The sequence below is a fragment of the Drosophila suzukii genome, chromosome 2R (genome assembly GCF_043229965.1).
Source record: "Drosophila suzukii chromosome 2R, CBGP_Dsuzu_IsoJpt1.0, whole genome shotgun sequence".
NCBI lineage: Eukaryota > Metazoa > Arthropoda > Insecta > Diptera > Drosophilidae > Drosophila > Drosophila suzukii.
In genome coordinates, this window is record NC_092081.1 from 20,671,481 (window position 1) to 20,698,916 (window position 27,436).

The window sequence follows — 27,436 nt, forward strand, 5'->3', positions numbered from 1 at the left end:
CTTTGATTAAAGTTTTCACCATTGCAATCACACAGCCGAAGGAAATGGGGGGCAGGATGGGATGGGATGGGGGACGGAGACGGAGACGGGGAAGGAGGAGCTGCAGCCGAGTGTTAAACAATAATAGGAAACGGCGCGCGGGCATCAATTATATGACAACCTCAGCCACACTCCAACAGACTCTCCCGTTGCCGGAATCCCTGGTTCCCCTCCCACAGCCCATCTCCATCTCCATCTGCAGTCACCGCCGGCCACATGCCACAAATTCTACACCCACTTAACTTTCAAGACGGTGTCAAATGCCCGCCAGCCCAAGAGGCCCGTTTCCCCCTTCTATACCACCCCTCAAAAGTCTCTAGTCGGAGATGGCTTTGTTGCAATTTTGCCGGCTGACATGCAAGCGATGTTGAGGCAAAACCATTTGAGACCCAGAGAGCTGGAACTGAATCTTAGAGCTGAGCATCTGAAGTGGTGCAGAGGTGGAGAAAGAAGTGGAGTTTTCCAGAGTTGCCAGGGAAAGGAATGGTCCAAAGGAATCTCTTCTAATTTTATTACTATTAATATATCTAGGAATCTTATAATAATTATTGTTATTATTGTTATTAAGTTAAAGGTCTTTAACCAAGCAAACGTAAGATTATTTAGAGATTAAGACCTACTTTTAGTGTTGACTTGTGGTTGAAAAAACGATTAAAACTAAGCCACTTTGAAATTTATGGCCCAATATCATCAGTTTTTATATTAATAATGGAACAATACAATAAAATAATTATATACAGAACCAAATCTTTTAAAATCTTAAGAGCTCGCATCAAAAATCTTATTTCAATAACAATTGATATGCATCAGAGAGTCCCCCATAAAAGAAAGTCGAAATACCTAAGTATACTTTTATGCAAATGCCAGCGCAAAAAAATCGCGATTCTGTGCCACTTTCAGATCAAACGGAATCATCATCAGAATCGAAATCAGTTTGGGAATCGGGCAGAAACCAAATGCACATGGCATGCAATAATATCTCACGTACAAATGCGAATTCTCGTGGATAATTCCTCTCTCAGAAGACTTGGCCATAACGGAATGGAATGGAGTTGGCGGGAAATGAGAGATCGATAATCGGTTTTGAAATCAAGTCAGGGGGAACATGTAATAAGCGATAATCCACAATAAATGCGCATGCGTGCAGCGCCAGATAAAAAAAAAAACCAAATACGAGGGAGGAGGTGGATACATCCTCCATCCAAAACCTCAACTGGATCGAAAATTATAGCATTTATGCTGGGAGGAAGGCTCAAAGTCTTTCAGATTATTGATTTCTCATCAGTTTTTTACTTTGCCTTTGCTGAAAGCCATTTACAAATGTTTATTTAGCTATTTCTTACATTTGTAGTAAACTGGGATCGACCTTGGGGCGGCACACTTGGCAAAACTTTAATTAAAGCCAATTAAGTTCGGCATTAGAGGCGGCAAAAGCTCAACGAACCTAAAATGCGACTTTGGCATGCAATGGCGATGGCTTTGGAGTGGCTTTTGCCATGACTTGGCTCTCAAGATGAATGAATCTCGAGGAGCAACAGCTGCATATTCCCGCGGCACCTGATAAAACCTGCCATATCTTCTTCTGGCCCGACTTGCAGCTGTTTGGCCGCTTTTGTCGGCCGGCATCTCAGAATGCAATCATCAAACGTTTTGCGGTTGCCGAAGAGCGGTGGAAAAACATTATTTGAATTGCCGTTTGCTAAGAACTCGGCTTATAATGACTGCCTGCGGTCGGCAGAGCAGCCGGGGAAAAGTGAAAATCGGAAAATGTTGCAGTTGCTATGGATAGATGGTTCTTGCTTTCTTTGGACTGTTCATATTTTCCCATATTTTCTCGCATTTTCGCCTTTAATTTGCCAATCACTTCATCAGCCACTTCCTGCCCTCGTTTCTTCGCTTATCTAACTAGCAGCTCTAATACCCATATCTATTTCTTATAACTCCAACCATCGATACAACGAAAAACCTCAATCACATATCACATAACCGGGCAAAAAGAAATAAAGCACTCTTTGTGCGAATCATTGAAACTAAACTGAACTCAACCAAAGTAAAGTGAACTGAACTGAACTGCACAGAATGACATATAATGACCGGCTTTGTCACACTTCGTCGGCTGTTGGTTGGGAGCTATATTACACTGAGGAATAAAATCAGTACTTTGTTACTATAAAGAAAAAATACTTTTTTCCACTGATTCTGATTGAAATATTTCAGAACTGGTCCGAATAACCCAGATTTTATAGTTGGTCTTACAGATGGTCCTCTGCGAAATCTTATAAAAAATTAAAGAGGTTATTATAATTTGGAAATTGAAAATAAAACTGATATTTAGCTATTTTACACTCAGGTATAAAATCGAGAAAAAATATATAATTTAAGAACTATTTTATTTCTGACGTGACTCTGTTTAAATTTTTTTAGAATGAGTCCTTATAAACAAGATTTATAAGACTATCTATCCCCAAAATTCAAAAATATTTTACTATAAATTGGAATTGAAAAAATATGTTCCTAATAGGTTTACCTCTCTGAAGGATAAATGCTAAACTCAAAATAATTTTAAGTTTTTAAGAATAAGTCTTTATAAAAAAGGTTTATGAGATGATATAATTGTTCTTACAATGTTGTACAATCTGTTGTTACAATCTTATAATACTTTTTCTTAAGAACTTAAATATATACATTATTCTATAAATGATATATGGGCAGAAAAAAAGAGTTTACTTATGTAATATGCCCTCTTTAAAAAAAAAATAAGTTGTTTTGAACTTTTCAGCTTTTTTTTTTTGCTGTGTAGTGTAGGATTTTGGGGTGGGCTCTGCTCCTCCTCAAAAACGAGACCACAGCCCGGTCTCCGCACTTCCAACTCGTGCCGAGCTGAAAACAATACAAATTCCAGTTGCAGACACATCGGATCGCATTACAGCGGTGATGTTGTCGGCGCGCATTGATGCGAAATCGGGTCAATACGGTATTTTGGAGTATATGGATGGCATACTGCAAAACACGCATCGTATCGATGACAATTGCCCACTGATTGGCGCTGATTTACCCTCCGCTAAACACGGAAGCACTGGGAGTGCCGCTTCCTATGTTTAGCTTCGGAAATTAATTGTTTCAATTAAAATGGGCTCTAAACTGAGCTCTTAATACCGGCCTGCCAACACACACTCGCCCCTGCTTTAATTTATGGATTCATTTGGCCCATCACCTCTGTCCTAAAAATTTCCCATTCCTATCTGCTCGAAAATAAAATAAACTCCGAGGGGGAAAGAAAAAGAAAACACTCGAGGCGCCGCCACTTGATGGGAAAATCAATTTCCCGGCATTTGCCTGGATTTGAGTTCTATTTTTGGCCAAAGTACTTACCATTTCTCGTGGTGCTGGCCAAGGAAGTGGAGCTCCCAGAGTTCGAGTTGCTGTTGCTGACGTCAAGGCTGTTGCTGTTGCTGTTGCTGCTGCCGTTGATGTTGCTGCTGCCGTTGATGTTGCTGCTGCTGCTGTTCATGTTGCCGCCGCTGTTGCGACTCAGTTCACTGGCTGGCAATGAGTTCGATTTGTGTTCATCGTCCAGGACAACAACGGGCACCGCTGTCACCAATTTGTAGTCGGGCAGGTGGCCTACACAGAAACAAATCGGGATTTATTTGATATCGGCATGATAAATTTATAAAATATTATTTTTCTATCTCCCTCAAATCAAAAAGAAAAGAAAGAAAAAAGCGAAAATTACTCTGTGTAAGAGCGAAAAAAACAAGTCAATGTGATACGACTGTATCTAGATGGAATTGATTCTTCATTTCATCAATATGATCATTATATATTATAAATTCTTTTCTCTGTACTATATATGGTAATGAAATCCGTATCTGTTTATGGAAATGAAAACCAGTGTAATCGGCTCTTAAATTCGAAGAGATTATCAAATAACAAGCGATAAGGAAGAGATTCCAGGAAGGGAAATATTCCAATCAGAGCCCATAAGAAATATACAGATCATTCCAAGTAAACTTTTCCTTCGCAATGGTCGTCTACATCTCTCTCATAATATTTTTGGGATTAAGTTCCCTACAACCTCCAGTTCAAGCGGTCATTAAGAACAACGTTTACAGTCCTCTAATTGAACTTGTGGTCAATCATCTTAAAGAGTGTCCTTTAAATTTTGATAATTGGACCATGGAATTAAGTTTGTCTTTAAGTTATGAACAGCAAGAGCGAATCTCATGGAATATTCCCTGGGCGCGTTTGCTGGAAGAAGGAAAATCATCACTGGAACTCCAAAAGCAACTCAATCCTGTAAACTCCTTAAAGTTAAGGCTTTGGATCAGTCTCTATTGGTACCTCAAGAGATCTCAGCTATTGAATGTGGTTCTTCTCTCAAACTTTGCCCAGGAATTGATAAATCTTCGAAGATCTAAACCAGATATGTGGACCAATAGTCTCCAAAATATGGGGCAGAGCTTGCCAAGTTTTTTGAGACTTTTGCTGCAAAGTCAACGTTTGTGCCTGCAACACAAAAGGGAAATGTTGAATGTTGGTGCTGAATATCACCTGGAGTTGGGTGCCAATAGCAATTGCAGCATTTGGGAGGTTCATGAGGAGAAAGAAGATCACTGGCTGAGACTCGTAAATGTCTGTGATGATACGAGCCATTTCTTTATAAGCATGTTATCACAGGCAGGATCGCATTTCTTGTTTAGTGCCCCCAGTAATATGGCAACGCACTTTTGTGTGATAAACGGATTGGGTTTCTTCGAGGAGGCGTCAAAAACGAATATTGGTTGCCAATGGCTTTTAAATGACTGCAGATTCTTACACTTAATATAACAGTTAACAATAAAAAGAAAGTTGTTGAAATTGGTAAGCAACTATGTATGCTTATCTTGGTAAATGATTTTAATTTTAACATTTTTAAGAAAAGGCTAGCTATGTACAATGTACCTATGTATAAGTGATAAATATTGAAGATTTATAGTTTTTTTAAATTATCCAACCATTCGTTAAGAAAACCAAAAGGGATTGAACTTACTAGTTGAGAATATGTCCTTGAAATGTTCATTAAAATGACAGAGGGTTGGGCTCACATTCAGACTCTAGTGATCTTTTTTTGGGGTTGACATGTGTTACCCCTGATAATTCAATAACTTTTACTTACCATTTGGGGTCAGGGATCTGCTGCTCTTGTTGCTGCCCGCTCCTCCGCCGGCACTCGCCCCCTTCTCGTACAAACAACTACTGGAAGCGGCGTGCAGTCGCTGTGCAACATATTGCTGGTACTGGGCGGCATGTTGCTGCTGCTGTTGCTGCATGGAGGCAATGCTGTTGGTGCTGCCATAGCTCAAAAGCAGTGTTGCCGAGTGGTTGCCAGTGCTGCCATTGCTGCCAAGTTTCGTGGGCACGGGCACGTAGATGGTGGGTGGCTGATGTTGCTGCTGCTGATGTTGCTGTTGCTGCTGCTGCTGGCGGTGCAGACTGGTGGCCTCTTGCAGCGACATCACCGATATGGCCGAGGGCGTCTGCCGACCACTTAGCAGACACGTGGGCGTGGCCGTGCGTAACGGCTGCTGCTGATGTTGCTGCTGCGGCAGACCCCCGGCAGATGTTGCCGGTGCTCCGCTGGCTGTTGCTGTGACCGCTGTTGTGGCGGTGGCTCCATTGCTGGCCAGGGTGGTGCAGCTGAGGATCATGACGGGCGACTCGTTAAGATCAGGCAGCGATGAGGATATGGTGGTGCTGTTCGCAATGCTCTTGGTCAATCGGTTGTTGCATGTTGCCGGCGTATGACTTTTGCTGCTGCTTTGGGAAGTGTTGCTGTTGTCGGGTTGCTGCTGCTGCTGCTGTTGTTGTTGCTGAGCGGCTAGTGTGCTGTAGGTGTCGGTGGATTTGCGCGTTTTGAAAAGACGCATACTATGTTGCCTGGTGCTGTTGTTGCTGCAAAAGTACACAGAAAAAAAACTTGTAAAAATAAGTTTGTCATTTTTATCATGGAGTAATGTAAACTTAATATTAAGGAATGGTATTTCTGGGATTTCCTCTCTTTAAAAAGCAATATTCGAAACTTTTGGAGCTAGAAAAAGAGAGCAAAACAAGGTGTAAACTGAATTGATAATGAACTTCATCTAAATTAGCTTGCATGTTATCAATTTTTTTTCACTGTGTAGGAAAATAGTGGGCTTACTTTCGGGAAAAGCGAAATTAGAGTAGTGCAAGCTCTTTTTTGGCCCAAATTTGTCTGCAATTTCCATCGACATTCCCTATTTGTTCGCAGCTGTTGTTTTTTTCGTCCAACGGAGCGTATAATTAACGCAAATTGCGGCAAATTTTGAAGTGTTGCTGCTGCCGCTGCCACAGCAACTTTAACAAACAGCATGGCCAATGATTATCCATCGATTTCCTACTTTCCTGCCTTTGATTTGATTGAACTACTCCAGATAACAGTGATTAATTCCCAGCGCAATGGGTAGGTATATTTACAGAGCGTTTACGTTGAATACACAGCTTTATTTATAGAGTAGTTCATAGTCTATAAATAAATGCGCACACTTTCCACGCTTATCAGCTGGCTGGAACTTCCCCATAAGCTAATGGATCTGTCGTCTTATCGGTTCAATAAACGCATCAAAGGTGATTATCAGGCGGTAATAAAAACAATAACCGAAAACATGCTGTGGTGTGTGCTTATATAATATTTGCTCAGTGGTTTTTGTTTTTACTCATTGCTCATATCATAATATTTGCTCGACATTTTTTTCGACTGATTGTGTGTGGAAATCAAGGAAAGTCAACGGCAGGCGGCGAAGGTCACCAAACAGCTGTCGAGTGGGTGGCCGGGCGGGCATTGAACCACTCAATTGCTGCGCAACCACAACGCAAGATGGCCCATTCGCCCAACTGCCTCTTACTTTACAAATTAGCCAGCCTAGTCAAAGCTAATTTGATGTTTTACGAGCCTGCTAACCAGCTAGCCAGAGTTAGCCAGGTTAGCCAAGTTAGCTTAGCCAGCTGCAATACCACATCTCGTGGCCCTCGGTGCTGCTAATCGATGTGACATTTGCGTGTGCAGCAAGCGGACGCACTTCGTACACAGAAAGAAAAATTAGACAGTTTACAATTAAGGAAAATTACACTCATTTGGCCGCGGTATCATAGAGTCCAGAAAAAGCGTTCCTATAGGACTAACAATATGCAGAACTCAGGAGTAAATTGTTTCAAAATAGGGGGTTTGTCATTCAAATCAATCAAAAGTAATATGTTTAAGCCAAATTTGAAACTTTTTGGCTTGGTTGTCTATTTGCTGGAAGTGCACATATATTTTTTGAGATATACATTTAATTTAAGTTGAAAACTTTTTCTCAGTATTATCTTTTATTGCACATTGGTATTATTATATGGTATCATAGATTGTTCTCTTCTAAAAGTGCTTAATAGCAATAAGACAAACAAATTTGAGATGAGTTAAAAAAGCTTCTCCTAACAATTGCTGAGCCTCTGATCATTAATTGCTTAGTGCTTGAATAATAAACAAGTAATTTGTTTGTTTGGTTTTAAATTGACCATTACGTTTAACTGGCAATAATAATAAAGACTGCTACTTGTTGTAAATATTTGCCTAATTATGTATTATCTTCATATTTATACTTCTTTATAAAACATAAAAACTAAAGAAAACCATTCAAATTCGTAATTTATTATTAATAAATATTTATTTTTTTCGCATATATGGGATATACATATGTATCCCATATTTTAAATAAGGGGATATAAAACACTTTAGTAAGTTAGTTAATTAAGGGAAGTTAGAAAAAGTAAGGAACATTTTTATTATACATTTAAACCACGGTCCACTGCCAAATTTAATTCTCCTGCGGCTCTTTTCTGCTTCTTCGACTCGATGATGGCCCCCGTCTATAGGTATTCATACCCCTAAAAATGACCCCCCTTTGCCATCTCAAGCATGCGCATCGCCAGTTTCTCCGGCTACTGTTCAGTAATAATTTTACTAATTTTATCAGAAGCTTTTGAACCTTGTCTCGCTGATTTTTATAGACGCTTTTAAGCATGGGCCTGCGGTTTAGAACTGAGCAATACGTTGTCGTAATGTGCATTTAATTGGTCTCTGAGAGGTCATTGCCATAAATTGCCAGTGTGTTGTCTAATTAATAGTGCAAAATTTTAATGGCCAGGAGATGGAATCGGTTTCGGTTCGAGAATCGGAGTCGGATGCACAGTCGGGGTCCGAGTCATAGTTTCTAGCCGCATTATAGAGCCCCGATATCCAGGCAAATGGCCGCCTTGTTTATGAGGCGAAACCAGTTTCAAGGACGCGCCGCTGGCGCAATTCCAAGAACCTCACTTGGCTCATTACCGCATGACGATGATGTGGAGTAGATGGCTGGATGGAGTGGCCTCAGATCGGATCGGTTGGAATGGGATGGGATCGGTTGGAACTGGGATCCAAGGAGTGGGCAGTGCGAACGTGACTCTCTGTCCGCGGGGCTGACGATTGCTAAACTATTTTTTAAACTGCGCCTCAGTCGGACAAGGACAGGGTTAAGCCGATGGCCTTTCCCCCGCGTATATCCCCCATTTTTCTCTGCACTTAATTTTATTTTAATTTGCCCTCGCCTCGTGTGTTTATTTTTTTCTTAATAAGTAATAACAACATTTTCTCCTCATCCTTTTAGCCCGATTCGCTGGAGGAGCCGGCTGCATAGTTGTAAAATTCCTGTAAACAAGCCGGGCTGCCACAGCTGTGGCATGCGGCATGCGGCATGTGGCAACTGCAACTGGCAACTTGCAACTGGCAACACACACACACTCTGGCCAACGCACACTGATTCAAATGATCCCGCCAACAATTGCGGCAATGGATTGGCTCCACGGGTTGCCAGAAGAGTTGGTAGGTCGAGTATTTTGAATATTTTATGTCCATAGCTTTTAAATATCTGATTCTACAGTTTCTTACAATATGTTTTAAATATTAGCATTTGGGAAATACCAAAAAAATTTGTGGAAACAATTTTATGGACTGCACATTGGTTTCAAATAATATCACTCATACGTACTGTTGCTTTTGTTCTTAAAATTTAGTCAAACTGACGTAGATTCCAACCAAAAACTGTTTTTTAGTTTTCTATTTATAGTCTTATTTAAAAAGATAAATTAACCGACCATTTCAAAAATGAGAGAACGATTATTGTCCAAAACTGAAGTTGGCATACATGTCGTATAAGTAATTTTAGAGAAAATTTTAAGCCTAATGCCTAAGTCCTTAAAATAATGTTATTAATGGGGGAAAGTAAGAACTATTTTTTGGATCTTTAAGCCGAGTTTCCTAAACTACTTGACCACCCCACTTGGTGGCTTTATCACCGGGCAGCACAAGAGTTGTTACCTTTTGTTGCCACAAACTTTTTGAGTTATTTTTTCTGTGCATGCCTTACATATAGAAGCACACGTATGTATATATATTTTCGATATGGCCTATCTACCGTGCGCGAGTGAGTGTGTCTACTACTGGCAAGTCCGCATTCTTTTAAAGGTTGCCAAGTTGGCCAGGCCGAAACCGAAAAAGAAAAAATGAAAATCAAAAGAAACAGAAACAGAAACCGAGACGCACTCGCAGACGGAATCGGAGTTGGGAGTCGGGAGTTGGGAGTCGGGGACTTGGAGTTTTGGGCCCAAGACGGAGTTTTGGACCAGTTCGAACGAAACATAAACCAAAACCGAAAACCAAAAACATTTGCCCGGCGGCTGCCTTGAATGGTGCGTCGGCGACTTTGGCGCATGCGTTCGGTTTTCAGTTTCATTTTGCTGGCTTGTCTTTTTGGCAGTAAACCAGAAAACAAAACCAAAAACAAAAAACCCCCGAATCGTATCTGTTCTGTCAGAATTTTTAGCATTTTTTGGGCGCCAATAAAAGCTTTAATTGCACTCGCCACTTCGAAATCAAAGTGGTATTACAACTAGAAGTAAGCCACTAGAAACCGGCATTATTGAAAAGTAGATGACCTTCAGGTGGCACCTGTTTGCCCAGTGCAAGAGGATTATCAGAAACAGTCGCCGTTCCAGCTAATTAGGCATATCATATCATATATGTGTTGCCAGTGACTCACTTGTGGAATGTTGCCGGCGTTGATGCCGCATCGCATGGCTATAAATAGTTAACCTAATCAAAATGCAGGCGTGTAAGCAAACCATTTGCATAGTTGTTGATGTTGATGTTGCTGTTGTCGCTGCTATGTTGCTGTTGCTGCTGCTGCTGCTGCATGTTGCATGCTGCATGTTGCTCGCTGGCAATTAACTTTGGCATGCGCAGACATTGGTCTAAATGTCAAGGTAAATTATGATGCATTCAGCTATTACGTCTAATAGTCCGAAATTCATGCACGTGTGCAACTATTTTTAGTTGTTGCTGTTGCTTTTCCCATTTGCCGGCAATGACAGATCACTAAAACCTGCTGCAGCTCCACCCCATCCTCCTCGACCCGTTGTTGGTGCACTCAGAAAAAAACTATGTAAAATGAACGATTGAACTGTTAAAAAAATTGTAGTTCATGTTAACGAGAAAAAATAAATAGTTTTATTACGATTTTAATTGTAATGTTACTATTAACTCGAAATTTACATCTAAGTACAAGACAAAGTCGTAAAAAGTTGGTCTACTACTTTAATTGTAAAAACACTATTTAACAAAATTCACTTGAGTAAATAAATAGTTTTATTACGATTTTACTATTAACTCGAACTCGAGAAAAAGAACAAAATGAATTTGTAAATAACAGTTTTCACAGTTTAATTGTTAAAACACTATGCAATACAAAAAAGAAAGTACGAGTACACTACAATTTTCGTAAATTGCAAGTTTACTATTTTGCCATATTGACTTTACTTAGTTTTTTTTTTGTGTTCAGTTGTTTGATGCATGTCTTTGGCTGCGCCCTTTTCTACGCTAATTAAGCTGCGACTTGGACCCAGTCTCAGGCCCAGTCCCATACCCATACCCATACCCAGTCGCAGGGTTTTATCTTCAGCTAGAAGAGGCCAAGGCCCCTACGATTGCCATCTGAAAAGATGAAGATGGGCTGGCAATCGCAGGAAGAGTGGATGGGCCTGCGGCGGTTGCAACATTTAATCATCACATTGCTGCAAAAATCGTATAATTAGCGTTTTTACGATTACGCGCTTTATCAAAATAGCTACAGCAGCAGCAGCTATTGCACATGCAGTAATAGTTACCGATTGCAGTGAGTATGGTATGGTATGCTATGGTTCCATACCATGGGTGATAAAGAAAGATTCTTCTTTTTATTTTTACCTTTTAAAGATAGTTTTATAAACATATCATACATCTCAGGGCTAGTTAAAATATAATAAAAAAAAACTTTTAGAAACATAAAACCAAAACGTACATTTATATTGCAACCCAAAGGCTTTTTTATTTTGCCAAAAAATATTCCTTATTTATATTTCAAACAAAATTTTGCATAATTGCTAACATTTGCTAATATTTTGACTTAAACATTTTTGATTTAGGATTTTAAGTTTACAAAACTATCTTTCAAACCTTTTTGATCCCTTTTTAAATCTGTGTAAAAGTATGCCAGCCATTAGATGTTTATTAACAAATTGTATTCCTATTCTTTTTAGGTTTTTTGAGTCTTATTGAATTTTATGTTTACAAAAGATGATGAAATATTTGTCTCTTCTCCAGAAAATTGATGAAGAACACACATATACAGTTCTGATTTTGATGAAAGGCACACACCCACAGCTCAAAAAAAAGACTGATAAATAATGGCTATCGAGCAACTGTTGTACGTAAGTTAATACTTTCGCTGCTGTTGCTGCTGATGTTGCTGTTGCACTGGCGCCAGCAGCATGTGTTGCTGCTGACAGGCAATGACAGGACAGGACGCCACATCCACATCCTTGCGGGCTTCGCCACTAGCAACTCGCAACTCGCAACTCGACACCAGCAACATGTGATGCAATAAAAAACGGGCAACAGCCATGTGATGCTTCACTTAATCAGGTGTTGCGACTGATCCGCCACGACAATTACACACGAGTGCTGCCAATGTTGCTTGTGGCAATTATGCCTTGAACTTGTTCTGACTGCGCAACAGCAACGGCAACAGCAACAGCAACATCAGCAACATCAACAGCAACTGCATCGCTCTGAAATGACAATTTCATTTGGAGCCCAGTGAGTCTGAGGCAGCCGAGGTTGTTCAACCCATTTGGCCATAGTTCCATGGCTTGTCATTAGCTAATGCATGACGGCGGTGGAAAAGGAGTGCTTAGAATGCGACCGAACCGCCTGAACCTCAATTATGAGTGCCCATGTGCACTCGGGGAATGTGTTGTTTCCCTACGCATTTCGGGTCTTGACCTGCCTCTCAGCTCTTGTAGGATCTGTACTTGTGAGTTGGAAAGCTTAATTCATGCATTAAAGTTCGATCAGTGGCAGTCTTTAATATCAGTTATTAATAATATTGTGTTTAATACACATACACATGTTTGTTGTTACTGCTTTCTCCAGTAGCGTAGCTAAGACTTGGTTAAGGGGGGCTTTTGTAATAAATATTTCGTAACTTACATCTTAACACAATGTTTTGCATAGAAAAGGTGGGTTTTTATATACTGATGTCTTTTATCATAACAATAAGCACTACTTAGAGCTGAAACATCTAATAATTTACAAAATCTTCTAAAATAACTCATAAGAGTGACGATTTTTCAATTTTATAGCTATCTAAGAATATGCCCAGATTGCATTAGATATAGCTTTTTGGGTGCCATTATCTTCCCAAAGCTTTAATTGCGTTTTCTCGAAGCAGTGTATTTTCGGTTCGCAGGTGTAGTAATGTTGTAAAAAAAAGTATAAGAACTTGCGCAGAAATGGATCCTTCTCTGTTTCTAAGGTGTCAAGAAGACCCGGGTTGAAAAGTGAAAGGTAAACAAGGGGCCACATTGCCCGCCATTATCCCATAGGATTAGCAGATCCAAGTTTACTTTGTGTCGGATCTCTGTCAACATCTTTAAGACGCTGCAAGTTGAGTGTGTCCAGGTTTATGGCCGCAATTCGGGCCCTCGGTTAGGAAACAAACAGTGTCTCGTAAATGTTGTCGCTCACTTTTGACACCTCGATGATTTTGTGTGTCAGGCAAACAACAGCACGCCAGCAAAGTCAGCGACAAATTCCACGATACTAAAACAATAAATATCCACACAGGGGGCTTTTCCACTTTTCACTTTTGTTCGAGTCGAATAATGTGCTGCTCTTGCGGCCATAATTTATTGGACATTTCTTCTGATAGCTGCTCATTAGCTAAGAACACAAATCACTGGCAATGGCTAACAAGCAAAAATAAGTCTCCAAAGACTGCAGAAAACAGCGACATCGCTCAAACAGGCCCAGGGGCGAAAGCAATTTCCTTGGAAAATTGCTGCCTGCAATCGCTCAGGATGCTGGGGACAGGCCAGAGCCAAAGTTTTGCCTCCGCGAAGATCGCCTTCATCAATTTTTATATCGATGAAGACCCATTTGGTTGATAACTCCATTTGTGGCAAATGTTGCGCACGCGCGTTTTAGTTGCCCAGTCCGCTGATGATGTTGCTCCTGTGCCGTTAGTAAATTTCGCGCGAAAAACTTCAAAGTTACCTGGCCACTGGCCAAGCACCTTTCGATGTTGTTGATGTTGCTGCTGCTCCGTGGATGTTGCTGTTGCTGTTGCTGTTGCTTTGTTGCTCTGTTGCAAAAGGCAAACGCACGTGTTGCTATGCTCGCTATGAGGATGTTGTTGCCGCAACAGTTGCAATTGTTGTTGTCGCCGGACTGTCACTGGCCGTTTAGGCCAAACTTGGTAAATTGTTTTGTTGAGCACTGAGCGTTGGCCTTTCTTTTCAGTCCGCTTATATGGATAGCAGTTGCTGCTGCTGTCTCCGAGTGAGAGTTGCATACTAATGCTTACTCCGAATACCCATTACTTGTACGGTAAAGGGGTATATTGCTTTCTTCGGAAAGCATGTAACAGGTGTATGGAATCGTTTCCGACCCTAAAAGGCTACATGTTTTATCTGTCTGTCCGTTTGAAGTTCATACTATGAACGCTGAGATCTGGGCAACTGTAACAGCTTGAACACTGGAAATAAGCAGGCAGATTCTTCAGATTTCTACGCAGCGCACTCTGTAGCGCCCACAATGTTCTATATAATGTAAAGTGTAAAATGTGAAAATCTAAAGTAGATAAAAATGTCATCAGCAACGTTTCTTCATCTATACTCAACTGTTTTTTATTTTTAACCTAAGGTTAAGGGAACAATGGGTATCTTAGAGACGAGGCATTATACACTATCATTTTTTTTGCCTACCAACAATTTTAATTACCACATTGGGCAGAAAGGCCAAGAGGCAGAGGCAGGCATTGATTTGGCACAATTTACATATCAAAGCGAGCGAAGCAGACTTCCTGTTCCACACCCAAGCTCTTAAAAGCACAGGAGCAACATTGGGAGCAACTAGCAACATCGAGTGAGCCACCAGCAACAGATGTTGGCCATGGGTCAAGACCGAGTTGTTGGCCATTTACAGCAGCAGCCACTTGGTTGACTTGGTTGTGATGATGATGATGATGATGCCACTGCCGCTGCGAGTCCATTGGCCCTCATGCTGTTCACTTGCACCACTTTTTGTTGTTTCGCTTTTTTACCATCATTTGTTTTCATCTGTTTTCTGCTGCTTGCCACATTACGTGTTGGCTGCCCCTCGCGATTGAGCACCACTGCACTGGGCAGCAACTTCTTTCTGTGGGTATTGAAATTACTTGGCATGTAATTAGCTTGGCTTTTTGTCGTTCCATCTTGTCGATCGCCGCGTGTGGCCCCCTCCGAAAAAGAAAACGCTCCCCAATGATGGATGCCACTTTGTCTTCGGCTGTTGCCGGCTGCATCCGAAGGTGTTATTTTTATGGCTTTATAATGTGACTCAGAGCGGCTCTTCCTGGGCTCCTGCCCCGTTACGTGGCATGTCAATCACCTGGACATGGCTTTATAATTTGCACAATGGCCAGGAGTGAAAAGAAACCGACCTGATGTACATGGAATGTCTTAACGAGAACGAAAGCTTGGCCATGAATCGATCTAGGGATCTCGAGATGTTGATCTAGAGATTGGGTGAAATTCCAGAGAACCGTATTGTATTATAATACAAGGGGTCTTATGAAGAGAATTTAAGAAAACATAAGTAAGTATCGGAGGTCAGCAAACAGAGAATAAAGAGAATTGATGTATGCCCTGTGTAAAATAGAAATTATTTTCATGAAAAGTGATTGTTGCTCAGTGCAATTATAAAAGATATTATATTAATGAGCCATCTTTTTTCCCTTAAAAAAAATTCAAGAAGATTCCCAAAAAGAATTAATTTTATGTGGAGAATACCATTTACTTTTCGAGTCGCTGGGAATACATAGATTGATTTTTTCTCAATTTGATTAACACATTTGAACATTGAATGAAATTGGAGGAAAGACAATATAAATAAGTAGGTATAGGTATAAATTCCAGCTGAAACCATTCTTATAACAGGAAGAAGTTAAAGAAATCAAAGAAACAAGTTATTTTTAGTGCATGTTTTCAAGGAATTACTCAATTAGCTCTTTTTAATATTATACTCTAATTTAAAATAAACGAGACCAATAAAAATGCATACATCTTCTATATTTACTCAGGACACTAATCCCAAGAAATGCAGGTTGGCGGTGAAAGAAATCATTTAAAAGCATATAATTATCTTTTACGATCTTTCCACATGAAAGAACCATCAGCAGAGAAAGTAATAACAAATTCTCGGACCAGCTTGAAGCATCTTATGGATACTAAACCATCATTAGTGGCAGCAATCGCTTTGGATTTGCCTGTACAATCGTTTCTCTTGCCCAGTTCTCAGTTCTCGGTTCTCATTTCCCAGTTGGGTTCTACAGTCCATCAACAATTTGAGGCTTCGATCCGAATCCGAACCCCTTTTCCCCACTTTATGGCACATTCTACGTATGGTTTTGGTCTCGTTGTTTCCGTTTGTGCCACTTGTGTCCAGTTGAGTTGAAAATTATTGTGATTATGGTAAACTTGTTGCTCTCTCACATGTGCATATGGGCTGTATAAGCTGATCCCCAGCTGCGCACCTGTTGCTTTTGTGGTTCAGATTCCTTTGCAGTCTCTCGGTTTTGCAAAGAAACACAAGTGTGAGTATAAGTATATGCACACATGCTGTTTTATGGCCGCAGTTTCCATTGTTAGACTCGTTTGGCCGCTTAATTGCCGCTTTGGATTCAGATTCAGATTTGAATTCTGTTTGCTCAGCTCTTTTACACCACGATGCTAAGGAACCTGGGATGTGCAGCTGCAGCTGAGGTCGGAATTCTAAATTCTAAAAGGCGTGACTAATCAATCGACAGCTCCAAAGCTGGGGCTCTTCCCCTGTAAATCCGAAATCGACAAAAGATCATGCCTGATTTTCTCAATACTACACATTTTCGTGTCGATTTATGAGCCCAGTTTTTCCCTTGATTGGCACTCCAATGTCGAATTCATCACCAGCTCCATCTTTAGTCATTTTTTTTGATTTTTGGGCTTATGGTTCAGACGCACCCTAGCCGAAAAGCAGAGGCGTTGGAGAGAGGGGGAATTGCGTGCCACAAAAATATTTGTTATCATTGCACTAAGAGTTGGGGAGAAGTCAGAGGCGTAGTCTTAAAATATTAACACCATTAGGGAATTGTATCGACATGAGGAAACCTACTTTATTCATATATTCTTTTGACTAAAATAAGGTATAAAAATCAAGGTCATCAAAATGTGTTAAAAATTTTAAATATGATTTATATATATTTATATATGATTTTAAATGTATCGCTTGTATATTATACAGATGCATCTATGACATTTTTGACAGCTGACATAATTTTCTGGTTATTAGCTTTTAATTCTATTGCTTGCATACAATTTTAAAGTTTTAAAATTTTGTTTATAAATAACCCTATACGATACAGATGCTTAGATGACATCTATACTTAAAATAGATACCCCGCTAAAGCTTAATGCAGTCGCTAGATAAATCTCTTACATAAAGTGCGCCCAGACACACAGGTATCTCTTTTTTTCCGTCCCACATCTGAGCTTCCAAAATATGATGCTAATAAACGACGTTTTCGGCTCCGTGGAGACTTTCCCAAAAAACCAACTCAAATCTGACCTTCAAATTCTGTTGCTCTTGATGTGGCTTTCATGTATATTGTAGTATTTGTGTCTGCTACTCACGCCCAACTAACAAAAAATGAATAAAAAGTGGCTGCCATTTCACTGGGCAAAGCTTGAAGTCGAAGTCGAAGTTGAGTTCTTCACGACAGACGTGCAATCCATCAAAGTTGTGGCTGCCACCCCGCAGCAGAGGCAGTAGAATCGGTAGGAACATGGCGAAAAAGCATAATACATAATAATATTTGTGCAAAGTGTTAAGGCAACAAAGCAGCAGACAGTAGCAGACATAGTCAGACAGCCGGGAGGAGCAATCCAGTAGCCGCAGCAGGAGCAGGAGTAGAACATCTAAGCAACAGGTATAAACGGGGATGGGATGGTGTGCTATAAGATGGTATAGGATGGGTTTCGGGGGCAGGATCAGTGGCAAGGCCCGAGGAACTCTTTTAGAAGAAGGAGGAGACGACGACAACGTTTTGTTTTAATTTACTCGACGCCGCCAACGACATTGTTGTTGTTGTTGTGGTTGCTGTTGTTGCTGTTGCTGCTGCTGATGTTGCCGTTGATGTTGCTGTTGGGTTTCCTGTTTAGATAGCTTTTTGTGATTTTATGCGATACACCTTCCATGTACAACTGTTAGGCGGGGAAGTCGGGGGCTAGTCCACTTTGATGTACGTACACTTTGAAATGTTGTTGATGAGTACGCGAGATTTTTAAGAGATTGCAACGGCTGCGACTGCGACTGCGACTCGGCGAAGGCGACTCTGTTGGCTTATATAATAAATTTTAATGCACGCCCGCCCTGGACATTCCGGACAGTTGGATGGATGTGGTCCGGATAGAGCTGCCATCCGACAAACTGGCTCACAGTGACTTCAAAGTGATTTAAAATGGTACTCGAATGAATAATAACTACTTACTGATAAGTCGAAATAAATAGAGATCCAATTTACAGAACTTTTTAAACGAAAATAATTTATTACAGCTTAAAAAAGTCATATCTTAAGCCGATTAGTTATAAAATTTATTTTCTTGTAAAAAATGAATAACGATCAAAAGCATATAAAAAAAATGTAAAAGTATTTTCAATGTAAGAATAATATTTAGCTATAGTATGTCATATTTAAAGTTAAAGTTAAAAAAATTTTAATTTTATTAAGCTATTTGCAAATTAGGTCCAACACTACAAAATTTTAATTATGAAAACGTTTAAATCAGTTAATATCTCTAGATAATAGCCGAATGTAATAGTTTGTGTAGTACATGTCAGCGTAAATATAATTATATCACTTTTAAACTGTATTCACACTGCCTATTACAATAATTTCACGTCTCCACTGTGCAGCAAGTGTGTCAAAAGCGAACTTATCTTCGCCTGATGTCGACTGTTAGTTTGCCGGTGTTTATATATACATATATCTCAGCGAACATATATGTGTTTGGCTTGCGTTAGACTGACACTTGGCTAACCAACTGAGAGATAATCATTAACTCGACGTAATTTATGTAGAACCAGCGGCAGTTGACGGCCAAAACAAAAGACTTAGGACACGAACTTGACGGGCCTGAAGACGTCGGACGACATGCAACAAAGTAAGCCAAAGTTAAACTGGAGAATTATATCAATTAGGCAGGGGGCAGAGGGCCAAAGGAGGGATCAAATGAAGAGGGTCGGGAGCACAGAAGACAGCAATTTTGGGGGCTGGCCAGGGAGACGCCCAAAAAGACCAAGTCACCGCCAACCGTCGACTGCCAACGGCAATTATAGAGCATAAAACATCGATAATCATAATAATTAAGGATGACTGGGCAGAAAAGAAAAAGAGGAGCTGCAGGAGCTGGCTGTGACAACGCACAGTAGCCAGCAGATTAGAGGCCCCGATGGAGATAAAACCCCTGCGATGAGGAGGATGATGCATCAAGATGATGGTCCACTGCACATAAATTGTTAATTAAAGCCTATTTAGGGGTTTCCGAGACCGAAATGTTTATTTTACACCATGGAATTCTTTACCCACTGCCGTGATTTGTGCATTTAGAAAGTATTCTTATACGCCATTCCCCAGTCTTTGTGCGGGAAAGTCGTTTAACTGGAAAAGAACCAACTATAGAACCCAGCATTCCTTTCATAACTCTCAATCAAGAATCGTTGCTGGACAGAAAATTGAAAGCTTTTGACTGGGGGGAATCTATAAATTTCAATGCTTTCAAAAGGTTTATAGTTGTTTAAGACCAAAACAAAGCATTGGGAACCCAAAATAAAACGCAGAAACTGTAACAAATTATTTATGAACTTGGGGGCACTATTTGGCTCCCTTTTGTTTGCCCAAAAGACGTTTTTCTTTTTTGCCTTTGATAGATAATTCCGTTTGTTGTGTTTGGGAATTAGCAAAACTGACAAACCGACAACAATTGGCAATTTGCTTTGAATTGTGTTGACACAATAAAGTGCGAAACGAAAAGAACCCCAAAATAAAAACGATAGATGTGCGAAGTTTGGATAAACATCTTTTTAAACATCGCTAATGAGCCTCAAAAAATACATAGTTGTGGAAAATGAGTTCAGTTTTTGGCCAAGATACAAATGATTCATTGGGCTAAGAGTAATCCCACAGAAAACAATAAACTTGACCCACAAAATCTCATGAATCACTTTTCTTTTGGTTAAAAAAATATAAAACAACATAAGCATAAAATAAAAGTGACTAAGTGTAAAGAAGACATCGGTTCGGGCCAAGAAATAAATGCCCAAATTTGAGCTTGATTTATTCCTTATCCCAAAAAAACCGTAAAAATCCTTGGGTCCTCATTTACAGCCCTAAAATCCTCATTTTATAACCCATTAAAGGCATGATTGCAAACTTTACTCAACCAAAACCAAAAAGCCAGTTTCAGTTTCACTTTGGCACCCATTTTTATGCATGAATTGCCAGGGAAAATAAACCACAATTTAAGTAATTTTCTTTTTGCGTTTGAACATTTTTATTTTCCCAGATTTTCACTTTTCCCTACAAGCCAAATGTTTGACATTTTTCTGTCATTCGTAAAGGTTTCTCTGACGTTTTGATTAACAAAACCGAAACTGGTTATGCAGTTAAGCAGATCCATAAAACGCAGCAGAATAAAGACGAATCGTTGGGTTTGTCTTTGTGGTGGAAAGGTGCCTTGATATCTTGAACAAAACGATCATAACTGGAGCATGATGGCTTATTAAATCCCCGGTTTTATGGTGATATTTTCCTCACTTCTTTTGGCTGCCAATCTATTGACCATAGTCACTAAACAAAAGCGTTTATTTGGCAGCTTGAATGTTTGACAAATACCCCCAGCTGTTAAATATTTTTATGTCTTAGCACTTACCACTTAATGGGTTTCCAGTGATGACTCCAGTGTTAGAAGAGAGCTGGGCTGCCGAAGAATCTGCAAAGGCGAAAAAAGAGACTCCAATTAGATTTTCCAAATCGATTTTCGAAAAGCACTTCCTGTGGGCAACTGGCGACAGCCTCATAAGCACATAAATCAGCAAACTTCATTAACACGACTGCCAAAATCTACGAATATAAATCTAAGCTGCAACTTGCAACGTGCAACTTGCAACGTGAAATGTGCAACTTGCAACCTGTTGCTGCTGCCGAGTACGTGACCGTTCGGTCCGGGAATAAATAACTCAATTTGGGATCGGGCAAAAAAGTGTTAACTTGAAATCTGGCAATAAATCAATGGCCAGGGGACCCGTTGAAGGCAGCTTGTGATTAGCACTCGCCCGATGGCTTATCTACTGCCAAGGTATTACTATACCATAGTCCCCTTGCGGTTCCGGAAGAGTTCTTTTCAATAATCAGCGGGAACCGAGATGTGCCGAAAAAACGAAACGAGAAACCAGAGGAATCACTGTAGTCAAGTGATTCGACTTTCAGATACCCTTTGTTATTTAGTCATAACTTTTATTAAAAGCAATGCGATTGTTACGATTCTTAGCATTTAGATAGGTATTTATCAATAAAATATATTGACAGGTTATAGCGTCATGGGCGTTTATGGGCGTGGCACTTTGCTGAAACAAACTTGCGCTGCGCAGGAATCCCTAGAATCTTCTTGCTGAATCCCAACTTTGTAACTTTTATACTTTCTGAGAACTCAGCTCAGACGAACATGGCTCGATCAACTTAGCTAGTGATCCCGATCAAGAATATATATATACCTTATAAGGGGTCCTTCTACCTGTTACATACTTTCCGACCAATCTAATATACCCTTTTACTCCACGAGTAAGGGGTACACCGAGAAATCCGAGATTGGGCAGCCGTCACTTGGCCTGGCAGGCAATAACTTTGGCAATCTTTTTTCGGCTGGTTTTTGCCTCTTTTTTTGGCCAAAAGCGTTGAGTTGTTTATTATAAATATTACAGAGTCGCGGCAATTTTGCATGCTTCACGCTTGTCACACCCGCAGATCTCAATCAACTTCCCATCAAATTAAATTGAAATAAGGCTGTGATCCGTTTTGACACTACTTTAAATTAAATTAATTTTGTCTTAACTTACAAAATTAATTGCCAAAAAAGTTGGGCATATTACAACAACCTAAGGGGGGAAATAAAGAAAACCTGTGGCGATTTGATTCTGGGTCTGACTACAGTTCATTTCGAACCGTTCTTAAATCCAACCGGTTCTGATATGATTATTATGCTCCAACCGGTTTGCAAGGTAAACATTTTAAATTTTATTCGCTTTTATTTTGCATTTTTCCTTTACTTTTTGGTTGGATTTCTGTTTCTGTGCATTTTTTACATTTTAAACGTATTTGACACACATGCCGCGTTTTGCCCATCTTGATTTAACTGTAAAACTTCAGTTTATTTGGGTGAAGCTTCCAATATAATTTTGGTTGTATCTTTTCGCCTGGTTTGGGCTTCGTTTACATAATGTTGGCATGAAATTAACTGCGATACGGTCAGAGATAATAGACTTTTGTCTATGAGGGGATTTATTAATGGGTTTTGTTGTCTTTGTGCCAAGAGCTGGTTGTATTATCATTAAAATGGCAGTTAATGTTGATAACTTTCTTAACAACCTGCGGTTTTACCTCAGAAGCCTTCGTCTGTTTCACTTCCTTGCCATTCGATCATACCTTCCGCATATGAAGAAAAGAAATTATGCCTACCGCAACTGAAAATGGCCCCACTCACACACAAAACAGTTTAATTTATTACCCCGGAAAACTCAAGGTTAACTTCACTTGATGTCTTTTCCTCAATGACTACGGCTTTTCCCCGCCAAGCTGCACTTCAATCATTTCCCATGCGAAAACATTGCGAAAAACACACAAAACAAAGGAAAATCATTAAAATCTTTGAGATACGAATGCGCAACTGTTGGGCAAAAACGGGGAGAAAGATACACTGTGTATATATAACCATATATAACCGAGAGAAAGAAGAGCCAGCATCTGCGAATGCGTTAATTATGTGCATTTAATGCTTTAATTAATGTTTTCTATTGAGAGATGAGACAGCCTCGATGCAGTGAAAGTTATAAACACTTAACGGCAATGAAAGAGCGAAATATTTTGCTCGTAAATATAATCCAAATGTTAATTGATAAACTCGCTAACTTGTTGTGCGTGTGTTTTTTGTGTGGGCACTGGCCAAATATATTTGATTATGGCCTGAAATTGAAATTGAAGCGGGTGAAATTTTACTACCATTGAGATTGTCGTGGGATGGGGTATATATGGTTAAATGGATTAAAGAAAGTGCTCTGAAATTCACTCCTTATAAGGCAGGTCTTTAAAAGAAGAGCATAGGATTTAGTTGTTAATTGGTTATAAGCCGTAAAAGGTAAGATATGAAAATAAACCGTTCTAAACATTCTCAAAACCCCCTTATTAACTTCGATAAGGCTATCAAAAAGATATAATAGCATATTTAAATAGCTCGCATTGGCAATGAAACGGTAGTTTTGTCTCAAACTTTTGTTTAGGAAACCCACAATACAAATTATAAATCAATCCAATTTATGTTTTTGTTTCCATACAAATATCAACCGATAGACAGTCAGGGCCAGTCACTAATTTAAGCTGATGTTTTATTTATGAACTTTATTCTATAGAAGCGTTGACATGCAGAACCCCCTAAGAAAATAGACAGTTTGCCCTGGGGTTTTTACTGGCGTCTGTAACAATGGGATATCTTTGGAAAGATATTTCTGTATCCATTCGGCACCTGCTTATTAGTTTCTGGTCCCATTATCCACACAGGCAGATAAAGACGGAAAGAAATTTGCAATTTTAATGACGTTCGGTAAGGCTTTGCCGAACCGCAAACCTTATATAACCCCGTCCAGTGCGAAAAGAAACCTCTCCGCCGCCCTGGCGAAGTTAGCTCATAATGGCAGGCCACAGCCCACAGCCCACAACCCACAGTTTATGGCCCAAACAAAACGTGCACTTGGCTCGAATCGCGGCTTTTGCCTTTCCTCGGCCATAAACCGAGAAACAAGAAATTTCAATTTCAAATTTAAAGCGTCTAACTTTCGCTTTCCTTCGCAAGGAGAAGAGCAGATTTCTCGTTTCTCGACCAGAATTCCTTCGCGGCAGTTACCACATTTTCCCACTTGGCCAATTCCAATTAGCGGATAGGCCCCGGCAATCCAATCCACACAAACAATAAATCAAAATCTAATAAAAATAATACGAAAAATTTGTTGCATGTGCTAATGTTTCTTGTTTCTTGCCGTTGCACTAATGCAACCGGTTGCAGCCCAGCCAAAAATGAAAAACAAAAATAAATATGAAACTGAAATGGGGGGAAAAAAAGAAAAATAAAAAGAAACCCCAAACGAAACCCCCAAAACAAAACTGCAAACGACAACCCAGACGACGACTTTCCATTTTCAAATGTGTTTGGGAGTGTGTGTCTATATTTCGCTGGGTCTGCAGCCTTCGGCGGCCAAAAGATACGCCGGCAACTGACCACTGCAGCAGCAACACCAACATCAGCAACAGCAACAGCAACAGCAGCAACAGCAACACTAGCAACTGCAACATCGCAGCATCGACATCGACACAACAGCAACAACTTTTCATTTCGTTTTTCACGCGGCGCATGCCAAAAAAAAAGAAGCAACCAAACTGCAAAAGATTATGGATAGAGAATCAAATAGAAGAAATCGGTACAAAAACTATGCCAAATGGTTGGTAAACCCTCAATGCTAAATGAATACGATACCTTGAAAAATTATTTATTGATTAAGATCCCTGTATCGCTTATCATTTCATTTTTGATTTGGCCATTTCCCTTTAAAAAATGAATAAATATATTTTTTTGAATCTATTATAACAGAATAAAATGTATTATTCAGGCATAAAATAATTTTTTTAAATTTGAAAGTTTTTACTTAACTATGATAACTTTTTCAGGGAATTTGAAGAGAAATTTGAAGTTGGCCCTGCTAAGCTACATTTTCATTTTGTTAAAGTTCATATTGTTTTACACCTCTTTGTAATTGTGAATTCAAACTTAAACGTAAATTTGATCATTGTATCAAAGTTTCCTAAGGCTGCTAAATTTATTTTAATTTAACTTTGAGTTTTCTTTGCTATAAGAATTATTATATCTGTTACGCATGATGTAAGTAGTACTGTATTATTACAAAACCCAATCATGTAAGCATATTTATAGTTGGGAATCGGCAAGTATAAGTACAAACAAGTACCAACATATGTACATACGATGTCTTACTTTTCCACCGTTTTCATTTCCCACTTCCCGGTGATTTTCTTGTCAGGGAAGCGTAGACAGTCTTCGCCTACTTGGCCGGTCTATTGATGTTTTTGGAAAAGTGCAAAACGACGAGGCAGCTTGGGCAATGTCTGAGCTCTGTCTACGCAGCTGGAAGTCTCTTAGCCCCCTCCTGCCCCACTCCAAAAAACTCTGGGGAGTTGTAGTCAAAGTTGTGTGGCAAGTGGCTGGCTGTGTTGACAATTTCCAAGTTGACCGGTCTTTGCCTTTCGTGTTGGCAAATAAAAACGAAGAAGTTGCCAACGTAGTGCTGTCCCTTTTACCCAGCCAGTGGGTTATTAGTGGGCGCAATTTAAGTGTATATACTATATAGTAATGCACTTGTTGCTTTTCCTTTCCACTCACACTCGATAATAATAATTGTCGAATGCCTTTTTTGGCCAAAAGCAGCGGAAACGTAGCTGTTGCTGTTGCCACTGCAATTGCAGTGGATTTATTTGATAGTTTTGACGGTCGTAGCGGCTGTTCTGTGTTTGAAAAACGGAAGCAAAGACCAAACAAAAAAGCTAAGATCCACACAAAACTCATATCCAAAGCCGCCAAAGTCGGCTGTCGATGGATGACTCAAGCATAAATTTCTAAAGGGTCTTTACACTTTGTCTGCGGGTCTTTGATTATGCGAACCAACGCCAGTCGAGTCGTGAATGTACTTCCGTTGAAGTCGTCTGAAGTCGGATCTCTCCCATACAAACTTATATCCGACTCTTTAAATTCCAGAAGATGAGGTGGAGGAAGTCTAAGTGCAACGGAAGCTGGTTAGGTGTTGAATGTTTTCCAGTATTTGCCATTAAGCAGCGTGAAAAAGCCCCTCGAAATTAATCTTATACAAAGCGATGGCCGGATCTCCTCCATATATCTTCTTCACATAAAAATATCAATTAAACTGGAGACGACAGGGTTTAATGATGTTCTACCTGCATATGGCCTTTGGCCTAATAGATATGAGCTTTCGAGTTTGCTCAATCATTTATCATGTAAGAAAGACGCGTGGGCAAACAGGTGGAGAAACAAACAAAGAAACAGAATTCTTATTCTTACACTGACAAAACTAAAGAAATTAAATAATATTTAATAACAGAAAGAAATAGAGAAAATATTTATAAAACTTAGGATTCTGTTGCTAAGATATCCTGATTAAAATACTTAAAAAATCTATTAATCTATTTGGTAAATCAATCCAATCCAATGTGAATCTGTTTTAAATTGAAGCAGCCTTGCCCCAATTTGTACATGTATCCTTAAGATACTATCCTAACATCATAACTATATCTTTTTTTTCGGTGTACCCCTTAAGGTTAAGTGCAGTTCCTTGACCTCTTTTGCAGTATTAACTAATTAACCGCTAACATTACCACCACCACCAACTACCACTGCCATTTCCAACCTGCAGACAAATTTCCTTATGAGCTGTCCAAGTCTGACAAGTTGACGCCTTAGAAATTGTCAACGTCATCTAAGCCAAGTTAATGTTTATTGCCGCTGCTGTGGGCCATGTTTTTTTTACCGTTTGTAAACTGTCATATTTCTTGTGGCAGCCACGGCAACCGAAGCAGTTAATTTGTTATTATTTTGACATTCATTTGTTGATGATTTTCGAATCGTTTTTGCTGCTGCCGTTCGGCTCTGCATAATTTATTCAGATATTTAAATAAACAAAACTGGAAATTCTATTTCCCTCGAGGTAAAATCAAGCTGGAAATGAAGAAATGAAGTGGAAACTTTTTGGGGGGAAAAACAATTAAATTTTTAGAGCTTTAAAATTAAGTGCCACACTGAAAGTTTATTAACAATTATACTCTAATATATTTTAGTAGATAGTAGATAGTAGATAGTACAGATAATATTTCTGATTTCTGTCAAAAAGCAAGCATTTGAAAGCGATTGGTTATATAAACTATATCTCATATATTATAGTAGATAATAGATAATATGGATATTATTTCTGATCAGAGTACCAAAAATATTTTGATATATCAAAAAGCAAGCATTTGAAAGCGAATGGCGGAAAAAGGGTAATACATATATGGTTTTACCTTCTGATTTTACTTTTGCTTACGTTCACCCACCGAAGGTTAACTAATTTTATGCAAAAGGTAATGAATTTATGTATGGCCAACCATTTTCCAAGTTGCAGCAAATATTCACGCAATTTCCTGCCTTCTGGGCCAGCTGCCCAAAAAATGCGAGCACTTTGTGTGGCATGCGATGGCGAACGTTTTCGTTTTACCAACGACAAATATTTCTGGCTAATTACGCCACTCACTATCATTAACACATTTCTTAGTCATCGTTCTTGGCCAGTCTTCCCCCAGTCTTCTCTCGGCGTTGACCCAATTTT

General features: G+C 39.6%; 3 protein-coding genes across 6 annotated transcripts in view; 2 read left to right on the top strand and 1 right to left on the bottom strand.

Moving 5' to 3' along the window:
* a (arc) overlaps nt 1-27,436 on the bottom strand; it is a 46,131-nt gene that overhangs the window by 6,019 nt on the left and 12,676 nt on the right. For all 4 annotated transcript variants that reach the window (XM_065863214.2, XM_017074091.4, XM_017074090.3 and 1 more), the window contains exons 3-5: nt 20,659-20,718; nt 5,198-5,973; nt 3,412-3,663 (exon numbers count right to left, since the gene is read on the bottom strand). In XM_065863214.2, coding sequence (XP_065719286.2) covers nt 3,412-3,663; nt 5,198-5,948 — 1,003 coding nt within the window. In that variant the 5' untranslated portion in view covers nt 5,949-5,973; nt 20,659-20,718. The remainder of the gene's footprint in view (nt 1-3,411; nt 3,664-5,197; nt 5,974-20,658; nt 20,719-27,436) is intronic.
* On the top strand, nt 4,066-4,986 carry LOC108009610 (uncharacterized). The gene has a single exon (XM_017074096.4). The coding sequence runs from the start codon at nt 4,066-4,068 to the stop codon at nt 4,867-4,869; it is 804 nt and encodes a 267-aa protein (XP_016929585.2). The 3' UTR covers nt 4,870-4,986.
* LOC108008240 (cuticle protein 16.5) overlaps nt 8,727-27,436 on the top strand; it is a 41,279-nt gene continuing 22,569 nt past the window's right edge. Inside the window, exon 1 of the mRNA XM_070994630.1 lies at nt 8,727-8,941. Within this exon, the coding sequence (XP_070850731.1) occupies nt 8,807-8,941 (135 nt within the window). The 5' untranslated portion in view covers nt 8,727-8,806. The remainder of the gene's footprint in view (nt 8,942-27,436) is intronic.

What these genes read in the sequence shown, in the direction of transcription:
- LOC108009610 (XM_017074096.4), top strand. Translation starts at nt 4,066, where the DNA reads ATGGTCGTCTACATCTCTCTCATAATATTTTTGGGATTAAGTTCCCTA.